At 49.7% G+C, this 22,452-nt stretch overlaps 4 protein-coding genes and 1 pseudogene across 4 annotated transcripts; 4 read left to right on the forward strand and 1 right to left on the reverse strand.

Moving 5' to 3' along the window:
* Positions 1-698: 698 nt before the first annotated feature.
* Positions 699-3,499, forward strand: LOC112874107 (expansin-A7). Its single transcript, XM_025937282.1, has 3 exons — positions 699-938; positions 1,050-1,374; positions 3,046-3,499. The coding sequence occupies exons 1-3, from the start codon at positions 788-790 to the stop codon at positions 3,353-3,355; spliced, it is 786 nt and encodes a 261-aa protein (XP_025793067.1). The 5' UTR covers positions 699-787; the 3' UTR covers positions 3,356-3,499.
* Positions 3,500-4,590: 1,091 nt separating this feature from the next.
* On the reverse strand, positions 4,591-10,094 carry LOC112874106 (receptor-like cytoplasmic kinase 176). Its single transcript, XM_025937280.1, has 6 exons — positions 9,672-10,094; positions 6,418-6,743; positions 6,146-6,281; positions 5,891-6,033; positions 5,680-5,803; positions 4,591-5,266 (listed from the first exon to the last, which is right to left on the reverse strand). The coding sequence occupies exons 1-6, from the start codon at positions 10,054-10,056 to the stop codon at positions 4,803-4,805; spliced, it is 1,578 nt and encodes a 525-aa protein (XP_025793065.1). The 5' UTR covers positions 10,057-10,094; the 3' UTR covers positions 4,591-4,802.
* Positions 10,095-10,788: 694 nt separating this feature from the next.
* Positions 10,789-13,309, forward strand: LOC112875519 (dolichyl-phosphate beta-glucosyltransferase). Its single transcript, XM_025939394.1, has 11 exons — positions 10,789-10,956; positions 11,055-11,125; positions 11,221-11,278; positions 11,371-11,477; positions 11,652-11,697; positions 11,837-11,971; positions 12,047-12,136; positions 12,211-12,339; positions 12,448-12,531; positions 12,647-12,711; positions 12,831-13,309. The coding sequence occupies exons 1-11, from the start codon at positions 10,873-10,875 to the stop codon at positions 13,015-13,017; spliced, it is 1,056 nt and encodes a 351-aa protein (XP_025795179.1). The 5' UTR covers positions 10,789-10,872; the 3' UTR covers positions 13,018-13,309.
* Positions 13,310-13,623: 314 nt separating this feature from the next.
* Positions 13,624-18,104, forward strand: LOC112873924 (annotated as a pseudogene).
* A 2,129-nt stretch (positions 18,105-20,233) lies between these two features.
* On the forward strand, positions 20,234-22,085 carry LOC112876082 (60S ribosome subunit biogenesis protein NIP7 homolog). The gene is made up of 2 exons (XM_025940121.1): positions 20,234-20,918; positions 21,686-22,085. The coding sequence occupies exon 1, from the start codon at positions 20,351-20,353 to the stop codon at positions 20,915-20,917; it is 567 nt and encodes a 188-aa protein (XP_025795906.1). The 5' UTR covers positions 20,234-20,350; the 3' UTR covers position 20,918; positions 21,686-22,085.
* Positions 22,086-22,452: the final 367 nt, after the last annotated feature.

The following is a 22,452-nucleotide window of genomic DNA, read 5'->3' on the forward strand; positions in this document are numbered from 1 at the left end:
CGGGGGCACCAGCCGCAGCGAGAGGAGGTCAACTGTCAACAGCTCCATGCGCTGCTAGTCTGCTACCACTGCCCGCAAGGGAAATGTGACGTCTTTCTTTTCACCGGAACGACTCCTGACTGCCGCGTAAAAAAAATTAAAAGAACAAAAAAGATTACCCGTCAGTTGACCGGGATTATCTGCGGGCCCACGCTGATGAATGAGAATGACGCCAACACAGTTACTACTGCGCCCAGCGGATTTACTGCGGCGAGCCACGTAAATGTTCATCTAACTCCCCTTAACCACGATCACAAATCCATTGTCGGCGCAACGTTTTTTTTTCCCACTCGACAGGCCCGCGGCAAAGGCCATCGAGTAGTCACCAGGAAGGAGTGTGCCGCTGCTCATTGCGTGAGGAGGCAGGGCGAGCACAGCGCCACTGCGTACCTGCACGTACCACGCCATCAGGCAGGCGGTTCACCTTCCCCGGCATCAGCTGCTAAACCCGGCAATCAATCGCGCGTTCTCCTCCGCGCACCCTCGTTTCTCCTTTCCTTTTCACACTGCTAAAGCCGGGGGCTAGAACGCGAAGTGTAGATTACCACCCTCCTCCCTCACAGTCTCAGGAGAGAGAGCGCCATTACCTTACCTGGTCTGCCTCCATAAATACCCCCCGCCCCTGGGCCTTGGCATTGGCCTTCCCACCACTGACCACTTCCTGCGCCGCTGCCGCCGCCGTCCCGTGGGGAGTGCAGCCGCGAGGAAGGAAGGCAAGGCAGGCCAGGGAGAAGAAGACGAGGAGGGGATGGCGGCAATGCCGGCGGCGCTGGTGCTGCTCCTGGTGGCCGCGCTGGCCGCCCCCGCCGCCGCCCGCATTCCCGGCGTGTACGGCGGCGGCGACTGGCAGAGCGCGCACGCCACGTTCTACGGCGGCAGCGACGCCTCGGGCACCATGGGTACGTACGTTTGGCTCCGGCCGCCGCGGGCCTTCCCTCTTCTTCCACCGCCGCCCGTGGTTCTTCTGGAACGCGGGTGAGATAATCAATGGCGGGCTTTGCTCTACGCAGGCGGCGCGTGCGGGTACGGCAACCTGTACAGCCAGGGGTACGGCGTGAACAACGCGGCGCTGAGCACGGCGCTGTTCAACGAGGGCCTGAGCTGCGGCGCCTGCTTCGAGATCAAGTGCGAGAACCAGCCCGGGTGGCGGTGGTGCCGCGCCGGGAGCCCCTCCATCCTGGTGACGGCCACCAACTTCTGCCCGCCCAACTACGCGCTCCCCTCCGACAACGGCGGCTGGTGCAACCCGCCGCGCCCCCACTTCGACCTCGCCATGCCCATGTTCCTCCACATCGCCGAGTACCGCGCCGGCATCGTCCCCGTCTCCTACCGCCGGTAACGCTTATAGTCACTCATTTCTACTCCTCCATTGCTAAAATCGAGTTTTTTGTTTAAAGTTCTGCAATCGATAGCAATGTTTGCTTGTGTCTCGGTCCGGTCGTTGGTAGTAAAAGACATTCGCATTGGTCGGAGCACCGGGGTTTTTGTTTAGGGCCACACCAGAGCACAAAGCAGAACGCCAGAACAGAGCGCTCCATGGCCTGCTCGTCTGCATTCAAGATTCCTCCCTCCTCTCCGCACACGTCTTTTGAGGCGGCTCGGCCGGCACTGTTTGTTTTCTTTTTTTTTTTGGGGGGGGGGTGTTGGGAAAGAAAAGGCTCCGTTCCGTGACGGGTTCCGTCGTGGCCAGAGTCACTCGCAGGCGTCCGGTGGTAACGCCCACCCGCCGACCCGCATGCCGTTTCGTCGCCGGTTCAGTTGCAGCACGGACCGGCACGGCCTGGCGATTTGATTCCTGCCCGGGCCGCCGTGATCGCGGGGAGGGGAGGGCAACTACTACCCCGGCGGGGGCGCGGGGGAATATGCACCGGATCCGGGTGTAAAAGCGAGGGCGCGGGTACTAGTTGGAGAACTGGAGTTGGAGAGCAGACGCAAGGGGAAATCGATCCTGTAGCACGCGGTAAAGGTGATTTGGTGGAGAGCTAGAAATGGAGCGGAGGGATCACTTCATCCTACCCTGCTTGGGCTACTGCTCCTCTCTGTGATTGAGGAGTTTCCTAGCTGATGCTAGTCCATTTCTCTACGTGGTTCTTGGCAGTTTTGGTAGGAGTAGATCTGGGATTTGGACATTGCCAGTGTGAATTCTCGTGCAAACCATACACACACACACACACTCAGAATGGGATGGATGGCTAGAGGAACTTTCAGTGCTACTAGTAGTCCAGTAGCAACCAAAGCTTTCTTGTTAGCGTTCTGATGAGCCGCCACCATTCTGGAAGGCTGCTTTCTTGGCATTCTGTTCTGGTCTAAGCAGCCATTTGCGCAGTCGCATGCCCGGTATCAGTGGTTTACCACACTGGCTGCATAATGGAGCACTGTCTCTAGGAGAGAAGGCCACTGCCGGAGTCGGCTACAGCAAAAGGCCCGGAGAAGCCTCCAAAACAACATGGGCGATGCAGAAGGAACAGTACAGAACAGAACGCTCAGGTAGGGGCAGGGCACGCCACGGGCTTTGACCTTTTTCACTTTGGCCGCCGGTGGGGGACACGCCCGTGATTCCGGCCTCCGTTCAGGCCGCGCTGCCTTTCCGGTTGGCTTCTCCCGTCCACGCCTGACATCTCCATGCCCTACCCCCCTGAAATGGCCCGTTTGCCCTTGGTTCCTCCGGCCCCCGGTCCCCGCGTGACCTGTAAAGCCCAGGGCCATCTCGTCCTTCCGTCCTGCAGCTCCGCCATTACGCGTGAACCCGTGGTCCTGCCTGCGCTGCACCTCCTGACCGTGGCGGTGGTTGGCCGTCCTTTCTTTTCTACAGCAGCAAGTTCTTGCATTCACGGTTCTGCCCCTGGGGAAGCCTAATGTTGCTCTGTAATAGTCCTGCTAATTGTTAGTACCTGCTGATTACCAGAAGTTGTTTACTGATTGATCAGTTATCTGATGATGATGTAAAGGGAAAAAACTACTAGCACTATTTTTAATGAAGAAATGTGCTCATGATGGTCTTTGCAGGGTGCCGTGCCGGAAGTCCGGCGGCGTGCGGTTCACCATCAACGGCTTCCGCTACTTCAACCTGGTGCTCATCACCAACGTGGCCGGCGCCGGCGACATCGTGCGCGCGAGCGTGAAGAGCTCCAGCACCGGGTGGCTGCCCATGTCCCGGAACTGGGGCCAGAACTGGCAGTCCAACGCCATCCTCGTCGGCGACGCGCTCTCCTTCCGCGTCACCGGCAGCGACCGCCGCACCTCCACCTCCTGGAACGTCGCCCCGCGCAACTGGCAGTTCGGCCAGACCTTCGAGGGCAAGAACTTCAGGGTCTGATGGCCCCTCCGCCATCGTCTTCCTCGTCGCCGCCGGCGTGTGATTCGGATTCTGCTGCAAGTGAGAAAAAAGAAGCCAACGTCTTCTCATACGTAATTAGTATAGTCATTAAGCGTGTGTTAGGGTGGGAATGTCCGTTCAAGTTCGCGCCTTCTCGCCTTAATCCGTGGTCCAAGTCCTCTGAAAGGAAGCTTTTTCTTCTGAGCAAGGGGGCAAAAGGAGGGTAAAGTCTAGAGTCGGTTAAGGTAAATTTGTCGTCACAACTACTAGTCCCTAGTACTCTGCTCCATTAGTGTGCTTGTGGCTACCCAAGTGTGGCTATGGATCTTGTTTGTGGTTAAGCCTTGTTTCTGGGGGTGATTTCTGTCGAAACAGTGGCTGAAGTGGCTGCCAAGCTGCTGCATAACTGGTGGCGGTGAGTGTAGCCCGCAGCTGCTTTTTCTTCCTTCATCCCGTGTCATCTATCTCCATGACACGACGTGTTGGTATCTCGCATCATGAACCTGATTTTAAGTAAGGTGATTGGACTTGTAAGAAGGTTGCTGCTACTACTACTGTTTGTCGCTTTTCTATTTCTTTCTTTGTGATACTCGTACCTGCTTAAGAAACTGATGTGATCTTGGCATGATGACGACGGCGATGATTCGTTGCCGGCTCCTTTTGCGTGAATGCTGGCGAGACTCCCTTGCGCCGAAATGAAAAGAGTTCTCAAATGAAAATGTGTGAAAGGGATAAAGAGGAAAGCGAAAGCCCGCCGCGGGCAGGGTCTCTCTGCTTTGGGGATGGTTTTTTGTTCCCTCCCGTGCTCGAGTTCGGCTGCCCGAGCCGCGCTCGTGACGGCGACGGCGGACACCGACCATGCCGTGTCGGGGTATGGCGCGGCTCGCGGCAAGACGCTACCGGTGCCGGACTTGGGGGAGTTCCTTGGGACAGGTGGGAGGTTGGGAGTTACGCGTCGACGTCGTTCGGGAGAGCCAAATGCGACTTCCGTAACAGGTGAGGTTGCTGTCGTCAGGGGCTGTGATGATGGGGCCGAAATCAGTGGCACGATCACCAAGGGGGAAGAAACGGGCATCGCAATGTAGGTGCCAGAGCAATCCCAACGATCCTCTCGCCGGAGATTTCGATCGGCAAAGCGGCCGTCAACACCATAGCACTGAATGCATCCCTGCTGTAGCACAGCAGTCAACAACACTAAGATCTAACAGAAATACAGAATGATGAACACTGCAGGGGACAAAGCCTCAAGAATCATCAACAGCTTGCAAACCATGAGCTCTCCTGATGCCATGAGTTTCGACATACAAATCCCTTCGCTGTCAGCTGAAGCTGAACAGCTCATGAGAAAGAAGAAACGACTTGTAGCCAAAAGCCTGATTACCCTCAATATACACATCATATTCACAAGCTAAAATCTAGCTAAACAACTTGATCAAGCTACCCTTCGCTAACGAGAATGAGCCAATGATTTTGGATTCGGGCCAACGGTCTCCTTCGTGCCTCCCAAGCTTTTCCGGCGAGGCTTGCGGTTGCTCTTGCTAGCACTCACAGCAGCAGGCGTCTGTTTGGTTCCAGTCTTGGGTTCCTGATGCTTCTCTGCTTCACTGGAGTCCTGAAGCTCTTCTAGAATAGTGACCACAGCATCCATAGACGGCCTCATTTTAGCTTCATAGGACAGGCATTCAAGAGCAAGGGTGGCAATTGTTTGTGCACCGCTGAGAGAGTATTGACCTTCTAGCCTGGCATCAAGGACCCGGAATATCTTGCGCTTATGTGTGAGGTAAGGTCGAGCCCATTCGACGAGATTGTGCTCCCCTTGGGGCCGGTTTTTGTCGATGGCGCGGCGGCCTGACAACATCTCCAGAAGCACTACTCCAAAGCTATAGATGTCACTCTTTGCAGTTAGGTGACCTGAAAGTGTAGCATTGTTCAAAGATCGAGATCCATATCAGATACTGAATGAGATGTTGATACAAGGTTACCAAAATAAAATGGTGCTCTTTGCCTACAAGACAGCGCATTGCAATATTTTTGCACTAAAGAGCAAAGTACAGTGAGATGAATTCAGAAAAAAGGCATCTAATGTGATTTCATCATCCTCTTCCTGATATACAAGAAAGAGACGAAAATAAGCACCAACATCGACTTTATGCCATGTTTTCACTCCACTGCTGCACTGGAAATAAGCAAAGACAGCAAAAACTTCGCATAATTTGTCTATTTAATGCACGATGCTTGCTAATTTGTTTTTGTCATTCTAAACCAGGGCAGCCAAATCTACAGAAATTTGATGGAACTACGAAGACCTGCACTCTAAAGGTTACCTGTTGAAAGATATTCAGGAGCTGCATAACCATATGTTCCCATTACTCTTGTGGACACATGGCTCTTCTCACCAACAGGACCATCCTTTGCCAATCCGAAATCAGAAAGTTTCGCAGAATAGTCCTACACATTCATATGATGCACCCCTTTCAATAGAGCATACAAAAGTTGAAGTGAAGTATACAGCAAAGAAGATTTACTATCACTTACCGTGTCAAGGAGAATATTGGAAGTCTTAAAATCTCGGTAAATAACTTTTGCCTCTGCACTGTGAAGGTAAGCTAGTCCCTTCGCAGCTCCAAGTGCAACCTTCATTCTAAGGTTCCATGAAAGAGGTTGAAAGTACGAGCCTCCTACAACAAGGATTCGTACAGTAATTTACAAATCTGAACATACTACCAGAACAGCATTATAATATGAACAAAAAATAAGAGAACAGTAACACTAGATCCAGAGTAAACTTACTCCTAAATAGATGATTTTCCAAGCTCCCACGGGGCATGAACTCGTACACTAGCAGTCGGTGTTCATCCTCTACGCAGTACCCAATTAGCTTGACAAGGTTGGGATGACAGAACTGACCTAGGTAATTAACTTCCGCCTACAAACAGAATATTATCCCATGTTAGTAATAAAGCCAGCACAGAAAGGCAGGGTACAAGAGGAAACTTCAAACAATCTGAATCGATCATGAATTCACAGGACAGTAGCATAAAGTTGAGCAGCATTATACTCACCAACCACTCTCGGTGTCCTTGCAAACCCTCCTGATTGAGTCTTTTCACAGCAACAGCAATTCCAGTGCCAGGTCTGCAGGGTGCCAATGTATTTTCATCAACCCATCCTTTATAGACGGATCCAAACCCTCCTTCACCTAGCACACTATCAGGACGGAAGTTCCTTGTGGCCGCTTTGAGATTATTGAAGCTGAAGATCTTAACATTGGCAGATTGCAGGATCTCGCACTCCGTCTTCGCATTTGGAGGCATGGAAGCCGAAGAGGCTCGACTACTACAGCCGCTAAGCCTACTCCCATCCTTGCCACCACTCTTTGAGAACATCCCTGCAGATAATGTATTTGGTAAATATTCTACAAAAGCAAAGGGACAACAAAAGACCAAACCAAAGCCTCATATTCCCACAAAAGTGTTCTGTGTTGAATAAAGCGTGCAGTGATATATCCCAGGTATGATCATCACCATCCAAAAGGAACAGCCACTTAAACAGGAAACTAGGCACCATATAAGGAACTGGACATTGCAATCATTGCTTGGTTATCTCTAAAGATTGATATGAGCACCTAGAGTTACACGATAGCCAATAGCAGTTACCATTTTTGGCACAAATTGCAGCACTAATAATAGATTAATTAGTGTCCAAGAATCTGCTCCAGAAACCATTTTGCCTACAGGAGCATAAAACATTGATGGCTCCCACTACGGTACTCCCAAACAATCGTCAACTTTAGTCCGTCCATTTGATGAATACAGCTATTATATTTGCTTTTATTTTTAATTTTGGAAAATGGAATAAATAGGGAAAATCAACCGATTAGATCTAACTTCCTAACTTGACGTCCGCCCAATTTTGATAGACCTAACTTGCCTAATGTGACATCCAATTATTTTTTATTGCAAGTACGCAACAGATACAACAGCGTTGCTGGCAATGCTCTACATGGCCTTCCTGGCCATGGTCACCACCGCACACACATCTTGGCGTGAAGGCCCGAAATGTTTGCTGCCAGCTAGGGGCTAAATAAGCAGCTTGTCCTTCATTTATAGCAAAAACTGCTGCCGCTTTGGACTCAGTGCAACAGCATCTAACCTATGGTGAGTTCAATAGCAGTTAGCGAGATATTGGGCCTTGCTCTTTTGAGCGTCACTCCTCTCCTCATGTGCATGCATCATCATGCATGCCGGATTGGCTATCTCCCATACATGGCAACAACGGGATATTTCCAAGCCCTTTTTAACTCTGTCTGTTTCCTTCCTGTTGTAACTCATGTACACTACATTTGTAGATCCTGCCAATAGAATCATCATCGCACGATTACTATCCGCTTTCATGAGCCATTCCTTCAGCACCCTCAACAAGTTGTACCAGTTCCTAAATTATGGCGGCAACTAATTGTACTTTAAGTCCCAATATTTAAGTCAACTGAGATAAAGAAAAAGGCCAAAGATATAAGAGATGGAGAAGATCATGCATACATGCAAGCGGCCATGCAAAACCATGGACGCGCTCAGAGTATGACTAACAGGATGCGTTATTTGGGGACTGGTAACGGGGATACCGGGTCTTTTACCCTTTATTAATTTTTTTATTTCTCCTAAAATTCAATGGCTTAGACTTATTTCACCTCTTACCTCCTAGGAGGTAATAGGAGCACCGTAACAGCGCCCTATTTTGACTGCAGGAGCAAGCGATGTGGCCAACTTTAGCTGTATGGGAATGGTGATATACTGATATCCTCCGGACAGAGTGATGACTGTGAGTGTTCAAAATGAGCAGGGAGGGAGGAAACTCATGTTGTTTTCCTACATAAAGTGGTTACAGGCATGCATAAAAAAACCTTACCAATTATCTAAAAATAGTAACCCTATCAGCTAACCTAAGAAGATATTAGACTAGCTATTAGCAACAGCAATAAATGAGGCTTTATTTGATAAGATGATATGTACAAAACATGCTCCTGCTGTAGAGCACAGAACCATAGTTGTACAATCAACAAACTTTCTGACGGTGCATACGTCAAGCTCTTTGTATACTCAAATTACTTATGCATCTCAATTGAATTTGATCAGTATATCATGGACTATTAAACTTATGAACGGTACAGGCTGTAACACAATAAACATACCCGACTTTCATCATGAAAGATAATAAAAGCTGCCATTAATACAACTTCACTAACTGTTCAAAATATGGAATCAACAGTTTACAAGAGATGACTATATGATTTGAACTGGTTGATACTACTAGCTTTGTTATGACACTTGCCAAAGTGAATCAGGGTAGAACTTGGGCGTTTTTCCTAATCTTATATCAACGCTGTAAATTAAGAAGATGAATAAAAACATAGTAGCAATAGAGAAACAACTAGAACACCCATAAAATACTCTTTTCCTTGGACCATGTGAATTATTCTGCAAAGGGGGAAAATGTGAATGCGATGGTCAACGGCATACGCATGTCAAACGGCGGCCAAGCATACTAAGTACTCTACCACAGTATTCGTCCCACTTCGGTCATGTATTACCTTGGTCAACAACATAATCCAGGGTGATTGGAATTAGACATGTAGGTAGTCAACACAAAGTACTGTTTATAATAAGATACTACTACAACCTTTTGCGATAGTCAATCTCATGTCGCTTCCTAATGTCATCTCAGGAGGACATGTGCAACCAAGCAGATAACGAAAGAACCACTACACATGAGGTTCCCGTGAGACATCATGTACCGAATGGAGCATCTATATGAATACGTCCCATCCATTACTGTACGAAATAAGGTAATACTTATCATCTAATAAAATTTAAGCTCCTTTTGCACAAGTGCAGAACCACCTACAAAGGACAAACCTCAGGTTCCAAGCTTGCTTTAGCAAAACCACTTCAAGTGATCGTGATGCCTTACTTTAACGCCTTAAACACATCAAAGTTGGCAGGACAGCTGAAACGTTGAGATCATCTAACAGAACAAGACCAGACAACTGGAACAACCGAAGCCTAACTAAACTAGAAAAAACACTGTAGGACACCATTACATACATGTTCTGATGATCATTCCCTCCGTTGCAAGGCAACCTATCTAATTAAATCTACCAAAAACTGTACTACTATCATGCAAGTAAGTCGAATCAGGTCTCGCATCCCATAACCTCCCGCCTGATCGGAGCGCGCAACTAGCAAGACCGGATCATCCAAATTCCCCTCGTACCACCCCCATGAATCAACAGCAGCAAACAAAAGCGAGGAGGACGAACCTGAGGCGCCAGGTTGAGGGCTCCCATCCTTGATCCGCGCGCCCCAGCAGTTCCCCATTCCCGAGCTCCCCGCGCCACGCCGCCGAACCGAAGAGCAACAGCAAGGGCGCGGGGCCCAATCAGCCAAACGGATCAAACGAGCCGAGCGCCACCCTGCTTGTCGATGCCACCCACCGGAGGCGCCCCCGCCACCCCCAGGGGTGGGGCTAGGGTTTCGGGGAGGGAGCGCGCGAGCCGCGAAGCGGTGGGCGGATAGGTAGAGACAGGAGTCTACGGAGAGGGAGGGAGGTGGCGTGGTGGAGTGCGTGAGGCTTTGGGGAGGGAGGAGGGAGGAGGGAGGTGGGGAGTGAGCCGAAGCCGAGCGAGGGGAGTTAATGGCGGGCATGGGAAGCGTGTGTTACTGGGGCAAGGGCGCAAGGCTCCGCTCCCGGTCCTGCTGCCCTCCTGGGAAAAAGCCTGGGAAGTTGGTTCGAGACGCTGGCGCGTGGGCCCCTGTTGGGACCGGTGATTTTTATACCGTTTCACCTTGTGGGGCTAGAACCCGAAGAGCCGACTAGCACGTTCGGGCCTCGGCCCAGGAAGTTGGATGACGTAAGTAAGCTCCGGCCTGGGTTGACGGTTGGGCTTCATTTCACTTGTTAAACCTGGCTCCTTGATAAATGGCCCATGGGTAGAACATCAAACTGGGGCAACGTTGTTGTAGAACTTGTAAGCAAAGCTAATTTCTTAAGATTACCTAAAGAATTTAGTTGCTCGAGGAGTCGTTTTCAGATTTCATTACTGAGTATATCTTTGGGTGGAGCATTACTCTCTGAGTGGATTCTTCTTTTGGTTTGCAAGGTTTTTGAATATGTTCCTAGTTGAATTGTTTGGATGCATCCAACAACGCAAACATGTACGTGTACGTGGAATTGATGTAAAGAAATTTTTAGCAATCAAATTATTAAAATTGAACAATGATTTTTTCTAAAGAATTTTGGAGATTTGTTATGAACTTATGATGCTACTATCTAGGAGTAAACATCAAAGCCATTTTTGTGGAAAAAAGTGTAAAATCACTAGAAACCCTGCAAACCTGGCGGGCAGCGTCTAATCTACGGCTCCGGGGCCTGCTGCCTGCAGATCTCCCCAACACCGGGACCAGAAAACGCACGCGAGCAGCATAGCAGCGGGTGGACTCGGCACCGGCCGCCGGGACGCGATGGTGGCCGCCGCCGGGCCACTCTCGGTCGTCGCCGGCCTCATCCCGGCCTCCCTCTCGCTGACCCTCCTCATCGCCACCCTCGTACACCCCTCCCCTTACCCCCAAACCCTGCTCGTCCGCCCCCTCCTCCTCCTCCTCCTCGCCGCGACGCTCACCTCTTGTCTCCCTCTTGTGCGCAGGTGTCCATCCTGGTGCTGGGCGCCGCTGCCGTCTTCTTCGAGCACATCCGCAAGATCGGATGCATGCACTCGTAAGTCGCTTCTCCGCTCCCGTCTCATCCTCTTCGTTTCTCGCGCGATCTGCGCGTCGAGTTGACTGGTTCGTCGTTTTGGATCTCGGCCGCAGGCTGGAGAGGTCAGCCATCTCAGACGCCTTCTTCGAGGACCCAAATTCACTGAACAAGGTAGTACTGATTGCTCGTGCTCAATTCAACTCGGGCTACGGCATGGTGTGCACGCCAGATGTTTGCTGATATGCCTGTGTAAACTGTTCTAGGTTCCCTGCCCGTCGATTTTTGATCCTCCTGAGAAGTACATTTCGTTGGTAGTTCCTGCCTACAACGAGGAGCATCGACTCCCCGAGGCTCTTACAGAAACACTCAAGTAAGGCTCTGACCATTTCCTACTCTTGTTGCTCAATGCACTATTTAGTACAATTATAATTGAATAGTGAACTGTACCTTGCAATCTATGCTGGTAATTGTCCTTGTGCAGCTAGTGTTAATGGCTTGGTTGGTTGGTTATGCTAATCGCTTTGTTGTTTCCTGTCTTTAATAGCTACCTGAAACAACGTTCGGCCGCCGACAAGTCATTTTCTTACGAGGTATGCGGAAATATTGCATGTTATTGGTACTTGCATTACCCTCAGCATTTGCAAACTTTGAGCAGTTTAGTACCAAAGCTTTTGTATATTTGAACATGTATAACTTAACTGATTTTGGAGTTCAATCTATTCTGTCAAGGTCTTGATTGTTGATGATGGGAGCACTGACCAAACCTCTAAAGTTGCCTTCAAATTTGTAAAGCAACACAAGGTTGACAATGTTAGAGTTCTTCTACTTGGGAGAAATCATGGGAAAGGTGAAGCAGTCCGAAAAGTGAGTGTTGAACTCCCTGTATATCCATTTGGTTTCAAATAATAGCTAATTGGTGTGGAAAGCATGGCCTAATAGGGGATGCTTCATTCGCGTGGTGAACTGTTACTCATGCTTGATGCTGATGGGGCAACTAAAGTGACTGATTTGGAAAAGCTTGAAGCTCAGGTCTGTCATAAGCTTAATCTTTGAGAATTTAAGTAGTTGTTTACGATTCCTGGAATTTACCTTTCTGCTCTTAGGTTCATGCATTGGCTCAGAAAGTTAAGTCCACCTCTGGAACATCTTCTAGTTCACCTCAGAAAGCATCTGATGTTGAAATTGCTGTCTTTGGTTCCCGTGCTCATTTGGAGAAGCAGGCTCTTGCAACAGTAAATCTCTTGACTGGCCTCCATTACCCTCATTTGCATGATGTTTCTTTCCTTGATGCTATTTTTTCAACTTATGTTTTTGCATTTTTCTTTTCTGACTTATTGCAGAGGAAGTGGTATCGAAACTTTCTTATGAAAGGTTTCCATTTGGTAGTTTTGTTGACTGCTGGTCCTGGGATCAGAGATACACAGGTATGTTTTTTCAACCTTGGTCCTCTAATAAACGAGTGCAGTTGATTTTTCATGTACTTTCTTCATCATTACACTGTTAACTATCAACAATTTGCTCAATTGTTACAAATTCCAGTGTGGGTTTAAGATGTTCACACGAGCTGCTGCGAGAAAACTTTTCACAAATATCAGATTGAAGAGGTATGGTTTCCTTGCTTTGAAATTTCAGGATGCTTCTATATACCAATTCCTCTTTCTAGTTTTGTAGATTAATAACGCTATAGATGATTTTTACAGTTTTCCTTTTGTTGCTTGGGCAGGTGGTGTTTTGATGTTGAGCTTGTATACCTGTGCAAGCACCTCAGGATCCCAATGGTGGAAGTATCTGTTAATTGGACTGAGATACCTGGATCCAAAGTGCGCATGACAAGCATCATGCACATGGTATTTGAGCTCCTGCTGATAAAAGTAGGCTATGGACTGGGTATATGGAAAATATACACATAAACCCTGACATCCCTTGTTGACAACTGCAACTTAGTTCATCATTGTAGCTTATACCAATCCTAGTTCGTCACTATGCAAATCCATTTGAACGATCACTGTAAAATTTTCGGATATTTTCACCTGGAGAGAATCCATATGCCTCCTGTACTTTAGTGTTTGAATCATAGAAATTGACAATATACGCCAAACTTGTTCGGCCTGATGACTTCTTCTATCATTTTACTGATTTGTTACACGGCATCAAAATGTAACTGGCCTTCTTGTTATCAAGGAAAAACGAAACTTCTCATCTTCTTTAAGTCTCTGACAGATACAGTGCTGAAACGGAATCTGTTATGCTGATTTGTATATGCGATATGACACTTAAACTTGACAGGCAATGAGCACCCAGGACCGTTGAACAAAACAAATTTGCTGGAATTTCACAAAGAATAGGGCAATTCTAGCAATGATTCATAAAATTCTTTTGTTTCATACGGGCTCTCGACTTTTCGAACTTTCTATCAGCCATTCTGTTTGCTGAACAGACTTCGCATTGCCGCGTCTGAGATGGCGCAGCCTGAAACTCCGAATGATCAAAACCGCAGTGCCCCGCGCCCGGGCGCCATGCGCTCGACCAAATGCCGCCGCCGCTTCCACCTTCTCTTCCGCCGCATCTGCGCCGCCGCCGTTTCTCCACCGCGCCAGCCTCACACCACCCGCCATTCGCGGCGCGGGCGGCGGAGCAGCACTGCCTCCGCCTTCTAGTGTGCTCCTCCACGCCGGCCGCCGTCCTCCAGTCCCTCGCCTTCCTCCTCAAGTCCGGCCTGCACTCTAATCCGCTCGTTCTTACCAGGCTCTTCGCGTCCACCGCCTCCGCGGCGCCTGCGCTGCTCGAGCCCCTCGTCGCCGCGCTCCTCGGTCCCTCCGTCCCGATCGACGCCTTCCTCGTCAACACTCTCATCCGCGCGCACGCCACTTCCCCGCTCCATTCCGCCCGCCTCCGCGCCGCCTTCTTCTTCCCGTTCATGCTCCGCAGCTCTGTGGTGCCGAACAAATTCACCTTCCCCTTCCTCCTCAAGGCGTGCGCGGCGCTCCCCGGCTCTCCGGGCGTTGGGCTCCAGGCACACGCCGCCGCTCTCAAGTTCGGGTTCGCCACCGATCAGTACGTCTCCAATACTCTTATACACATGTACTCGTGCTTCGGAGGCGGGTTCCTTGGAGACGCGCGGAATGTGTTCGACAGAATGCCGAAGTCGAGCGCTGTTTCTTGGAGCGCTATGATCGGTGGGTATGTGCGTGGGGGGCTGTCGAGTGATGCAGTTGGGTTGTTCAGGGAGATGCAGGCCAGTGGGGTGCGGCCGGATGAGGTCACAGTGCTTGGTGTTCTGGCAGCAGCTGCAGATTTGGGTGCACTCGAGCTTGCTCGGTGGGTAGGGCGGTTTGTGGAGAGGGAGGGGATTGGGAAGTCTGTAACCCTGTGCAATGCGCTGATTGATGCACTTGCCAAGTGTGGTGATGTGGATGGGGCTGTGGCAGTGTTCCAGGGGATGGAGGAGCGGACTGTTGTGTCTTGGACCTCAGTGATTGATGCTCTTGCAATGGAGGGTCGTGGGAAGGAGGCTGTGGGGCTGTTCGAGGAGATGAAGATTGCTCACGTGACGCCTGATGATGTTGCGTTCATTGGGGTGCTCACTGCATGTAGCCATGCTGGAATGGTTGATGAAGGCTGTGGCTACTTTGATTCGATGAAGATGGAGTATGGCATCGAGCCTAAGATTGAGCATTATGGTTGCATGGTTGACATGTTTGGTCGTGGTGGCATGGTTGAGCGGGCAGTGGAGTTTGTTCGTACGATGCCCATGAAACCAAACCCAATAATATGGCGGACACTCGTTGCTGCCTGCCGTGCTCATGGTAGGCTTGAACTCGGTGAAAATATCACTAGAAAACTTCTAAATGAGTACCCTGCTCATGAGGCCAACTATGTTATGCTCTCCAATGTCTACGCGCTGACACAGAGGTGGAAGGAGAAATCAGAGATTAGGAGAGAGATGAGCAAGAGAGGAATCAAGAAGGTGCCAGGTTGCAGCGTTGTTGAGCTTGATGGGGAGGTTCATGAATTCATAGCTGGAGATGAGTCGCACCCTCAGTGGAAGGAGATATACATGATGGTCGAGGAGATGGCAAGAGAGCTAAGGCGCATTGGGCACATCTCAGCTACATCAGAGGTCCTCCTTGATCTTGATGAGGAGGATAAAGAGGGTGCGCTTCAGTGGCACAGTGAGAAGCTGGCGATTGCATTTCTGCTACTGAGGACTCCTCCTGGTACACAGGTCCGCGTGGTTAAGAATCTCCGAGTATGCTCGGATTGTCATGCAGCAATAAAGTGCATCTCGCAGATTTATAACCGAGAGATTGTAGTGCGTGATCGCAGCCGGTTTCATCGCTTCAAGAATGGCTCCTGCTCTTGCAATGATTTCTGGTGATGCAATTGTTTTTCACCAGGTTATCCTGTTTCTGAAGGTTATTTAAAGAGTGCATCACAGAAGATCAAGGTAATGATAATTTATTTCCAGGGAGCTTCAGCATATCTTTCAAGGTTCGTCCATTCATTTGCAATTTGAAAGCTTTCAGTAGCCAATAGTTATGATGCTTATTTAATGACATTGGAAGCTGCACTGAAGGTGTATAATTTTAAATTTTTTATATACTTCATTTTGCATACCGAGTCTTACTGATACGTATTAATGAATATCACTTTTGGGAGCGCATTGTATGCACAGCCATAGTTTTCTCAATGTGCTCTGGATGTGTATCCGAACTGCTTATCTTACTTTTTCCTCATGGTTTTACTGGCTTCTGCCGATGCCTTGGATATTTTATATGCCTCATTTCTCCTCACTGGGGAAGACACAGAGGGGGAGGCAGAGGCAAGTAGTAGGAGAGATGATTCCTTCCATTGTATAGGGAGCTTTCTTTTTCAAACTCAACTTTATGGAACAACTTAGAGCCACCTCTGTCTTTTGCGTTGATCTCTTATCTCTCTGGTAAAACCTCCTGCTCAACCTTTCTTATGAACTTTCCTGTATCAGATGATAGATCATCTAACCTCTCAGTGTACCGTAGATTGAGAACAGTACCTCAATAAGTGGTAACAATTTGGATGAACCTAACCCTGCCTGACAGCAGGATAGTACTGAAGTAGAGGGTATCAGGTGTGTTGTCTAGCTTGTGCCTACCGGTCATAGCAGTTTCATCTCTGGCTTGCTGTTTGAAGCTGTCAAGAACATCATCGATCATCGTCTTCAGAGGCCCCTTCCTTCAGCTTCTCCTGCCACTGGATGACTGGAGCCAAGTGCTTTGGACTGGATTCTTCAGTAAAATCACTATCATACTGTAGGATCTTGATGAGCAGCGTCATTTCCAGCCTTGTCAGCGGCTCATTGCTTGATGAACTTTGTATCACGTTAGAAACCAACTTTCTCATTAGCTATCTGATCCTAAAGTAGAAGTAGAAGCAGCATTCGACGCCATAGTTCGAAGAATCCGTGCAAAGTTATTGACAGCCTGAGTTTTTTTTTTTATGTTGGACCTCTGTTTATGACTACAGGAGGTTTTTATGACTACCTCTATTGATATTGCATTTAAAAATTTGTAAAGCAATCTAGTTGAAATAGAAACATAACGAGAACTTGCAGGACAACTAAATGGAACATATCAATTCGCAAAGTATATGATTTGTTTGTATTATCATAGACTTATGGTATGTCTAGAGTTCTCTGGTGTGTTGTAGTCTGGGGATTTAACCTTTTGCATACATAAGTAGGTCAAACATTCCTGAGCTATTGCTGCGTCGTCTTTCTCCAATTCGAAGCAACAGAGTTCCATTCCATGTGTTGAACTTCAATACTAGGGAACAAAATGCATGAAAGGTGGCACTTATATGATCTTCTTGACCCTTGTGCAGGAATGGTGTCAGCTCCATAGCTTGAAGGATGTTTCCTTTGGAAAAGATTTCTGGTGATGGATTCACACGTCAGCATGCTGTTGCCAATCAACAATGGTGCCACAACGCTTTGACAGATGTTCATGGCATGCGTAGTGTTGCGGTGGAGTGGGATGAGATTGGGAGCAGCTTATAGAAACATGTGCTTTGGGGAAAAAAAGAGTTGGTGAAGGCATGGTGGACACTTGTCTGAAACGAGATGGAAGGAGAAGTACATTTATTTTAGAAGTAATTTGAGAACTGGGGAAGTCACGGTGTTGTGGATTGATCTATAGTGGTACATATGAGCTCACTTCATTCAAAGACAGACAGACTTGGTGGTACAAGCTATGCCCTAGAGCTTAGGCCACATACATTTGGCTTGCTATGGGAAAGGATCAAAGGAAGTTACTCAGGCAGCAGAATGAAATCAAACCTGTAGTAATCTAGCTACCGATTCCTCAGCTAAGGTCGATGTTATGGACAAAGCTTCGAAGCTCATCTCGTGCAGGATTTGGCTTCAACAACATTAAGGACAATGCTGCCTTGATGCCTCACTCTCCTGAGGACGTCACCACTCACCACTGTGTGAGCCACTACTGGCCTTCAACACGTATGGTCATCAATTGAATTCAACTGTGATGAAGATCTTGGACAAGGCTTTCCGGAGCCTCTCTGCAACTGCAAGCACTGTCACTTCCTGGAACACCCGACCATCTGGTTTATCTTCCCTCTCATGTTGACAACGAGCATTTTCTCAGCCTTGCTTGAGGCCTCCACATCTGCTTTGGCGAATCCTCAAGCTGGAGACACTGTGATCTCACTGAGAGGTATCTTGCACTCCTAACTGAGTATATGTGATGAAAATTATTTGTGAGAGTTGGAAATATAAAGCAGGCAATGATAAACAACGAGTATGTGCCACAATTATCAACGACGCAAACACTTCAGATGAAGAGGCCCGCATTATCATTGAAACAGCAGCCATGCACCATTTGTATTCCAAATTGTTGTGATTCTTGGAATTGTACCAAAATTACAACTTGATATTGGTACATCAAGCACTGAAACTTGGTGTTTATAAAGTACTAAGGATCCTAAGCTACTGGTGGTACCACCATCCGCCTCGTCCATCTCTCCCACCTCTCCCGTAACCGTAAGAGGAGAAAGCTGGAAAATCACAGAATGTAATGATCAGACGGTTGAAGAATTCCAAGTCCCCGGCTATGCTCTCAACGGTATGCACAAAGCTGCCAAGTTGGTTGACTTCAGGACCACATTCTGGGTTCTCCTTACTGAGTTGTGCTCTGAGGGCGTGGAGGACGGTGCGGCCTTGTTCCCTTGCCTCTCGCAGAAAGACAGCCCACTGTGCGAGCCATTCCAGTTCCATTCCTTCGACGTCCCGGATTTTTGCCGTATCAACCGCGGTGCTGATCTTGGCCAAGGCTTCCTGGAGCCTTCCCACGAGCACTCTCACCTCCGAGGATCCCTTTATTAGGCCATGGACATAGAAATAGACTTGGGCAGAGCCGCCTTGTCCACCACCGGGAATGACGTGTCTCCGCCGCCGCTTCAGCCTCGGCGAGGCCTCAAGCCGGAGCAACCCTATGAACTCCCCCAGGTTCTCCGACGCCTTCTCCAGCGCCTCCACCGCGCTTTGCAGCTTCGTCGCGTCCTCGTCGGTCGAGAAGAGCGCTGTGGCAGTGCCGCTGATGCGCCGCGCCATGCTCGACAGAGCCTTCCTTGTGAAAGACAGAGCAGAACTACCGATGCCGCCTGTACTGGTGGTGCCTTGGGCGTCCGCCGGCGCCGCCTGCAGCTGCTGCTGGAAGCTGAGGAGCGCCTCGTCGCCGAGGGCGACGGCCTCCCTGAGGCTCTCCCGCCACTGGAGCAGCGAGGCGCTCTCGATGTCGTGCTTCTCCGACACCTCGATCGTACTCCGGACCCTCATGCACAGCCGCTCCAGCCGCTGCAGCTTGTCGGCGACGGGCGTCTGCTTGCCGAGGCTGTCGATGATCATTGACACCGCCTTCTCCGCGGCCGCACCGGCTACCGCCGATGTGATGGAACCAGCCACTTCTTTTGCCATGGCGCCTAGCACTAGCAGTAGCAGTAGCAGTAGCAGGGATAAAGATGCGTCACTGGCTCTGGCTGTACCCCCACTCCCGGATATAACACTAACAAATTGGAGAGTCGTTTAAGAGTTGTCATGTCTGGCATGAACGAATTTCTCAGGGTGCCCGTCGTGGCGCTTGCATAGTTGGTGTCGCCCTAAGGCGGTCGGCCTGCAGAAGGAAAAAGAAGCCGGCATCGCGTTGTCGTCGAGGAACTTGGGATCAGCGAAGATCCTCCATTATTTGTAGTAGCTGCACTGCAATAGACATGGTTTTCATCGTCTTCTAGTACCTGTATTTGTCCTTACTTAGCTACGATTCTTCAAGGCCTTCACTTTAGCAGCTGGAGGTTCAGCTTATTCATGTCTGCTGCATCATCACTTCACCTGAGACGAGCGCCATGGCAGCGGTGTGGACACTGAACACCGGCGGACCCAGGGCCCGGCGACCCTGCGCCGTCGCCCGGGCTCCTCTGCTGCAAACTCTACTATAAACCTAATCATTGCATGGCACATGCACAGAAGATCTATTGCTGAGCCTGCTACTGGCCCGGGCTCCTAGAAACGTGTGGGTCCGCCACTGGGTGTGGATGTGTCGTGCCATGATCAACGGGGCATTTCGTGTGAAAGGCACAGCATTACAGGATGCAGTCCTCGCGATTGCATTGAGCTGTGGACCTGTGGTGGCTTCAGGCTTCGTTGGCATTCAGTCCCTGCTTCGAAGTCTGGAAGCTGAGAAGCACCTCGTCGCCGTGGGAGGTAGCCCCTAGGCCTTCTCCGCCGCTGCAGCCGCGTGGTGCTCTCAATGGCGTCGTGCGTCTCAAAACACCTCAATCGTGCTGATGATGGCCTGATGACCCAGCCACCTCTGTGATCCCAGGAGGGCCGGGAGCGGCCGGGCGGCGACCAGCCTGTGCGGTCTGGGCAGCAGCCAGCAGCCAGCAGCCAGCAGCCAGCAGCCAGCAGGGAAGTCGCGATCGCGGCGAGCGGACGCGGTGGCGAGGCCTCCTGCTGGCAGACGGGGGGGCAGACCGCAGACGAGGCGAGGAGATGCTTGCCGCCGGACGTGTCGTTGGGCCGAACTGGGCCGTGCTTGTTTCCTTATCTTGACCTAATGAAGCCCAACGAAATGTAGCTGTCTCTGATCGAGCCTTGAACGGTTGAACCCGGTCACCCCGAGCCCCCGTCTCCCCAAGCCTCAACCCCTAGCGCCGCCGCCCAAACCCTCCTCCCCCGAGCTCGCCGCCGCCGCCATGAGGCCGCTCGACGAGAAGGAGACGACGCAGGTCTTCGAGAAGCTCTTCAAGTTCACGGGCCCCAACCTGAAGCACCTCCTGGAGCGTCCCGCCGTGGAGGGGCCCGACCCGGAGCCGGGCCGCTACTGCCTCCGCCTCCACAGGAACCGCGTCTACTACGCCTCCGAGGCGCTCGTGCGCCGCGCCACCGCCGTCGCCCGCCCGCGCCTCGCCGCCGTGGGCACCCCCATCGGCAAGTTCACCCACCACGGCGCGTTCCACCTCACCGTCCACGCGCTCGACCTCCTGGCGGCGCACGCGCGCCGCCGCGTCTGGCTCAAGCCCGACACCGAGCGCTCCTTCCTCTTCGGGAACTCCGTGCCCAAGTCCTCCCTCGCCCGCATCACCGAGAACACCAAGGCCGGCGACGGCGTCGTCGTCATGTCCATGGCCGACGTGCCGCTCGGCTTCGGCGTCGCCGCGAGGTCGGCGCAGGACTGCAGGAAAGCCGACACCAACGCCGTCGTCGTGCTGCACCAGGCTGACGCCGGGGAGTACCTCCGCAAGGAGGAGGAGCTCATGTGAGGTGAGTTGTGAGTGAAATTGGGAAGATTTATACCTTACTGTAGTGTTCCAAAGCTTCAACGTTTCAACCTTTGCAGTATGCAATTAAGATGTACCGAATGGTTAATTGATTTTGAGATTTGATGATTGGGGTTACAAATGTTCGTGTCTGTCAGTGGGTCAATGCTAATTGAGCATCTTCGTACTATTTGGGGATTTGGATCAGACTGAATTATGAGGCAAGGCAGTCTCTGATAAAAAGTAGTTTAATAGGTGCTTCATCATTGGACAGTGGTCTGTGTATATGTAAGTGAAGAATTTGGACAGCCGAGATAATCCAGCTAATTGAAGAACAGTGGCCTGGTGGATGTGGTACTAGAGTACTAGACTAGGATATTTGGTTGGAAGTATTTTTTTTAAAAAAAATTCCTTCTTTAACTTGAGTCCACCATGTTATTGTGATTTTAGCATGTCATGGCTGATTGGTTGCCATGAGCTGTTATAATCACTTGTCATCGGGCTGCCATCTAGTTTCTACCATAGAAGTTTGCTTTTACAACCTTGCTAGCACTGGTATTCCTAACAATCCCCCGCATCAAACATTGTTCGCCGAGCTCCCTAAGCCGGTTGAGGCTTGGCATCCTCTTATTAAGATGAACCAGAGGGCTGTATAACTGATTATGCACTACATAGGTCCATTTGGCATTTGCTGAACATGTCACTTGTATACATCTGGTTTGAGCTCTGTGATCCTGTTCTAAGTTTTAACAGCTTTCATCATGCCTGCAGGTGATATGCCTTGTGATCAGTATTCAGAATTTCATATCTCCTGTAAGTTTTGGAGCTTTTCAGCTAGTGCATGGAAAAGTGGAGATGAATATTGCAGGTGGTCAAGTCTTGTCCTGAGGCATACCTGGGCTCATAAATTTTGTCATTCTGTAATCTATCAGTATGCTTATGGAAAGTTTCATGTACAACTTTTAGATTAGATGATCAACGTTATAGTATGGTCCATGGACCACTTGCCCTGAATGCATGAATCAAACTGTGTTGGGCTGTGGAGCTACAACGCTGATCGACTTGTCTGCGCTGTTGAAATATCGCGAGCAATTGCCTTGACGGTTCAGTGCTACTATGTTGTTCAAAGAGCTGCTTTTACAGAGTGAAGTTGTTCGTGATGAATTTTGAATTTGATATAGGCCATGGCTGTTTGTTTCGTAAACCTACTGAATGTGTTGCTATTTGAACCTGACGAGGAGGGGTATTGCATGGCATCGTCCTATTTGCTTGCAGAAATTAGCCTGGGTTACCGTCTTTGTTGTGGAAGAATAAATTGGCAATGCGATTAGTAAATGATCAGATATATCATGCATTCATTGGACCAGGAGAAGCATGAAGCATGGTAAACTGAGGTTCCCCCGGAGGCGAGACTGAATTGATGCAAATGAAATCACTCAAATACGAGTAGTGAAGCATTGTTTTGTAAGATTCCACGGATATATACAACACCAACAAGCTGCTGAAAATCGAGCATATTCGAACATTAAGCCGGTAAA

The sequence above is a fragment of the Panicum hallii genome, chromosome 9 (assembly GCF_002211085.1).
Source record: "Panicum hallii strain FIL2 chromosome 9, PHallii_v3.1, whole genome shotgun sequence".
NCBI lineage: Eukaryota > Viridiplantae > Streptophyta > Magnoliopsida > Poales > Poaceae > Panicum > Panicum hallii.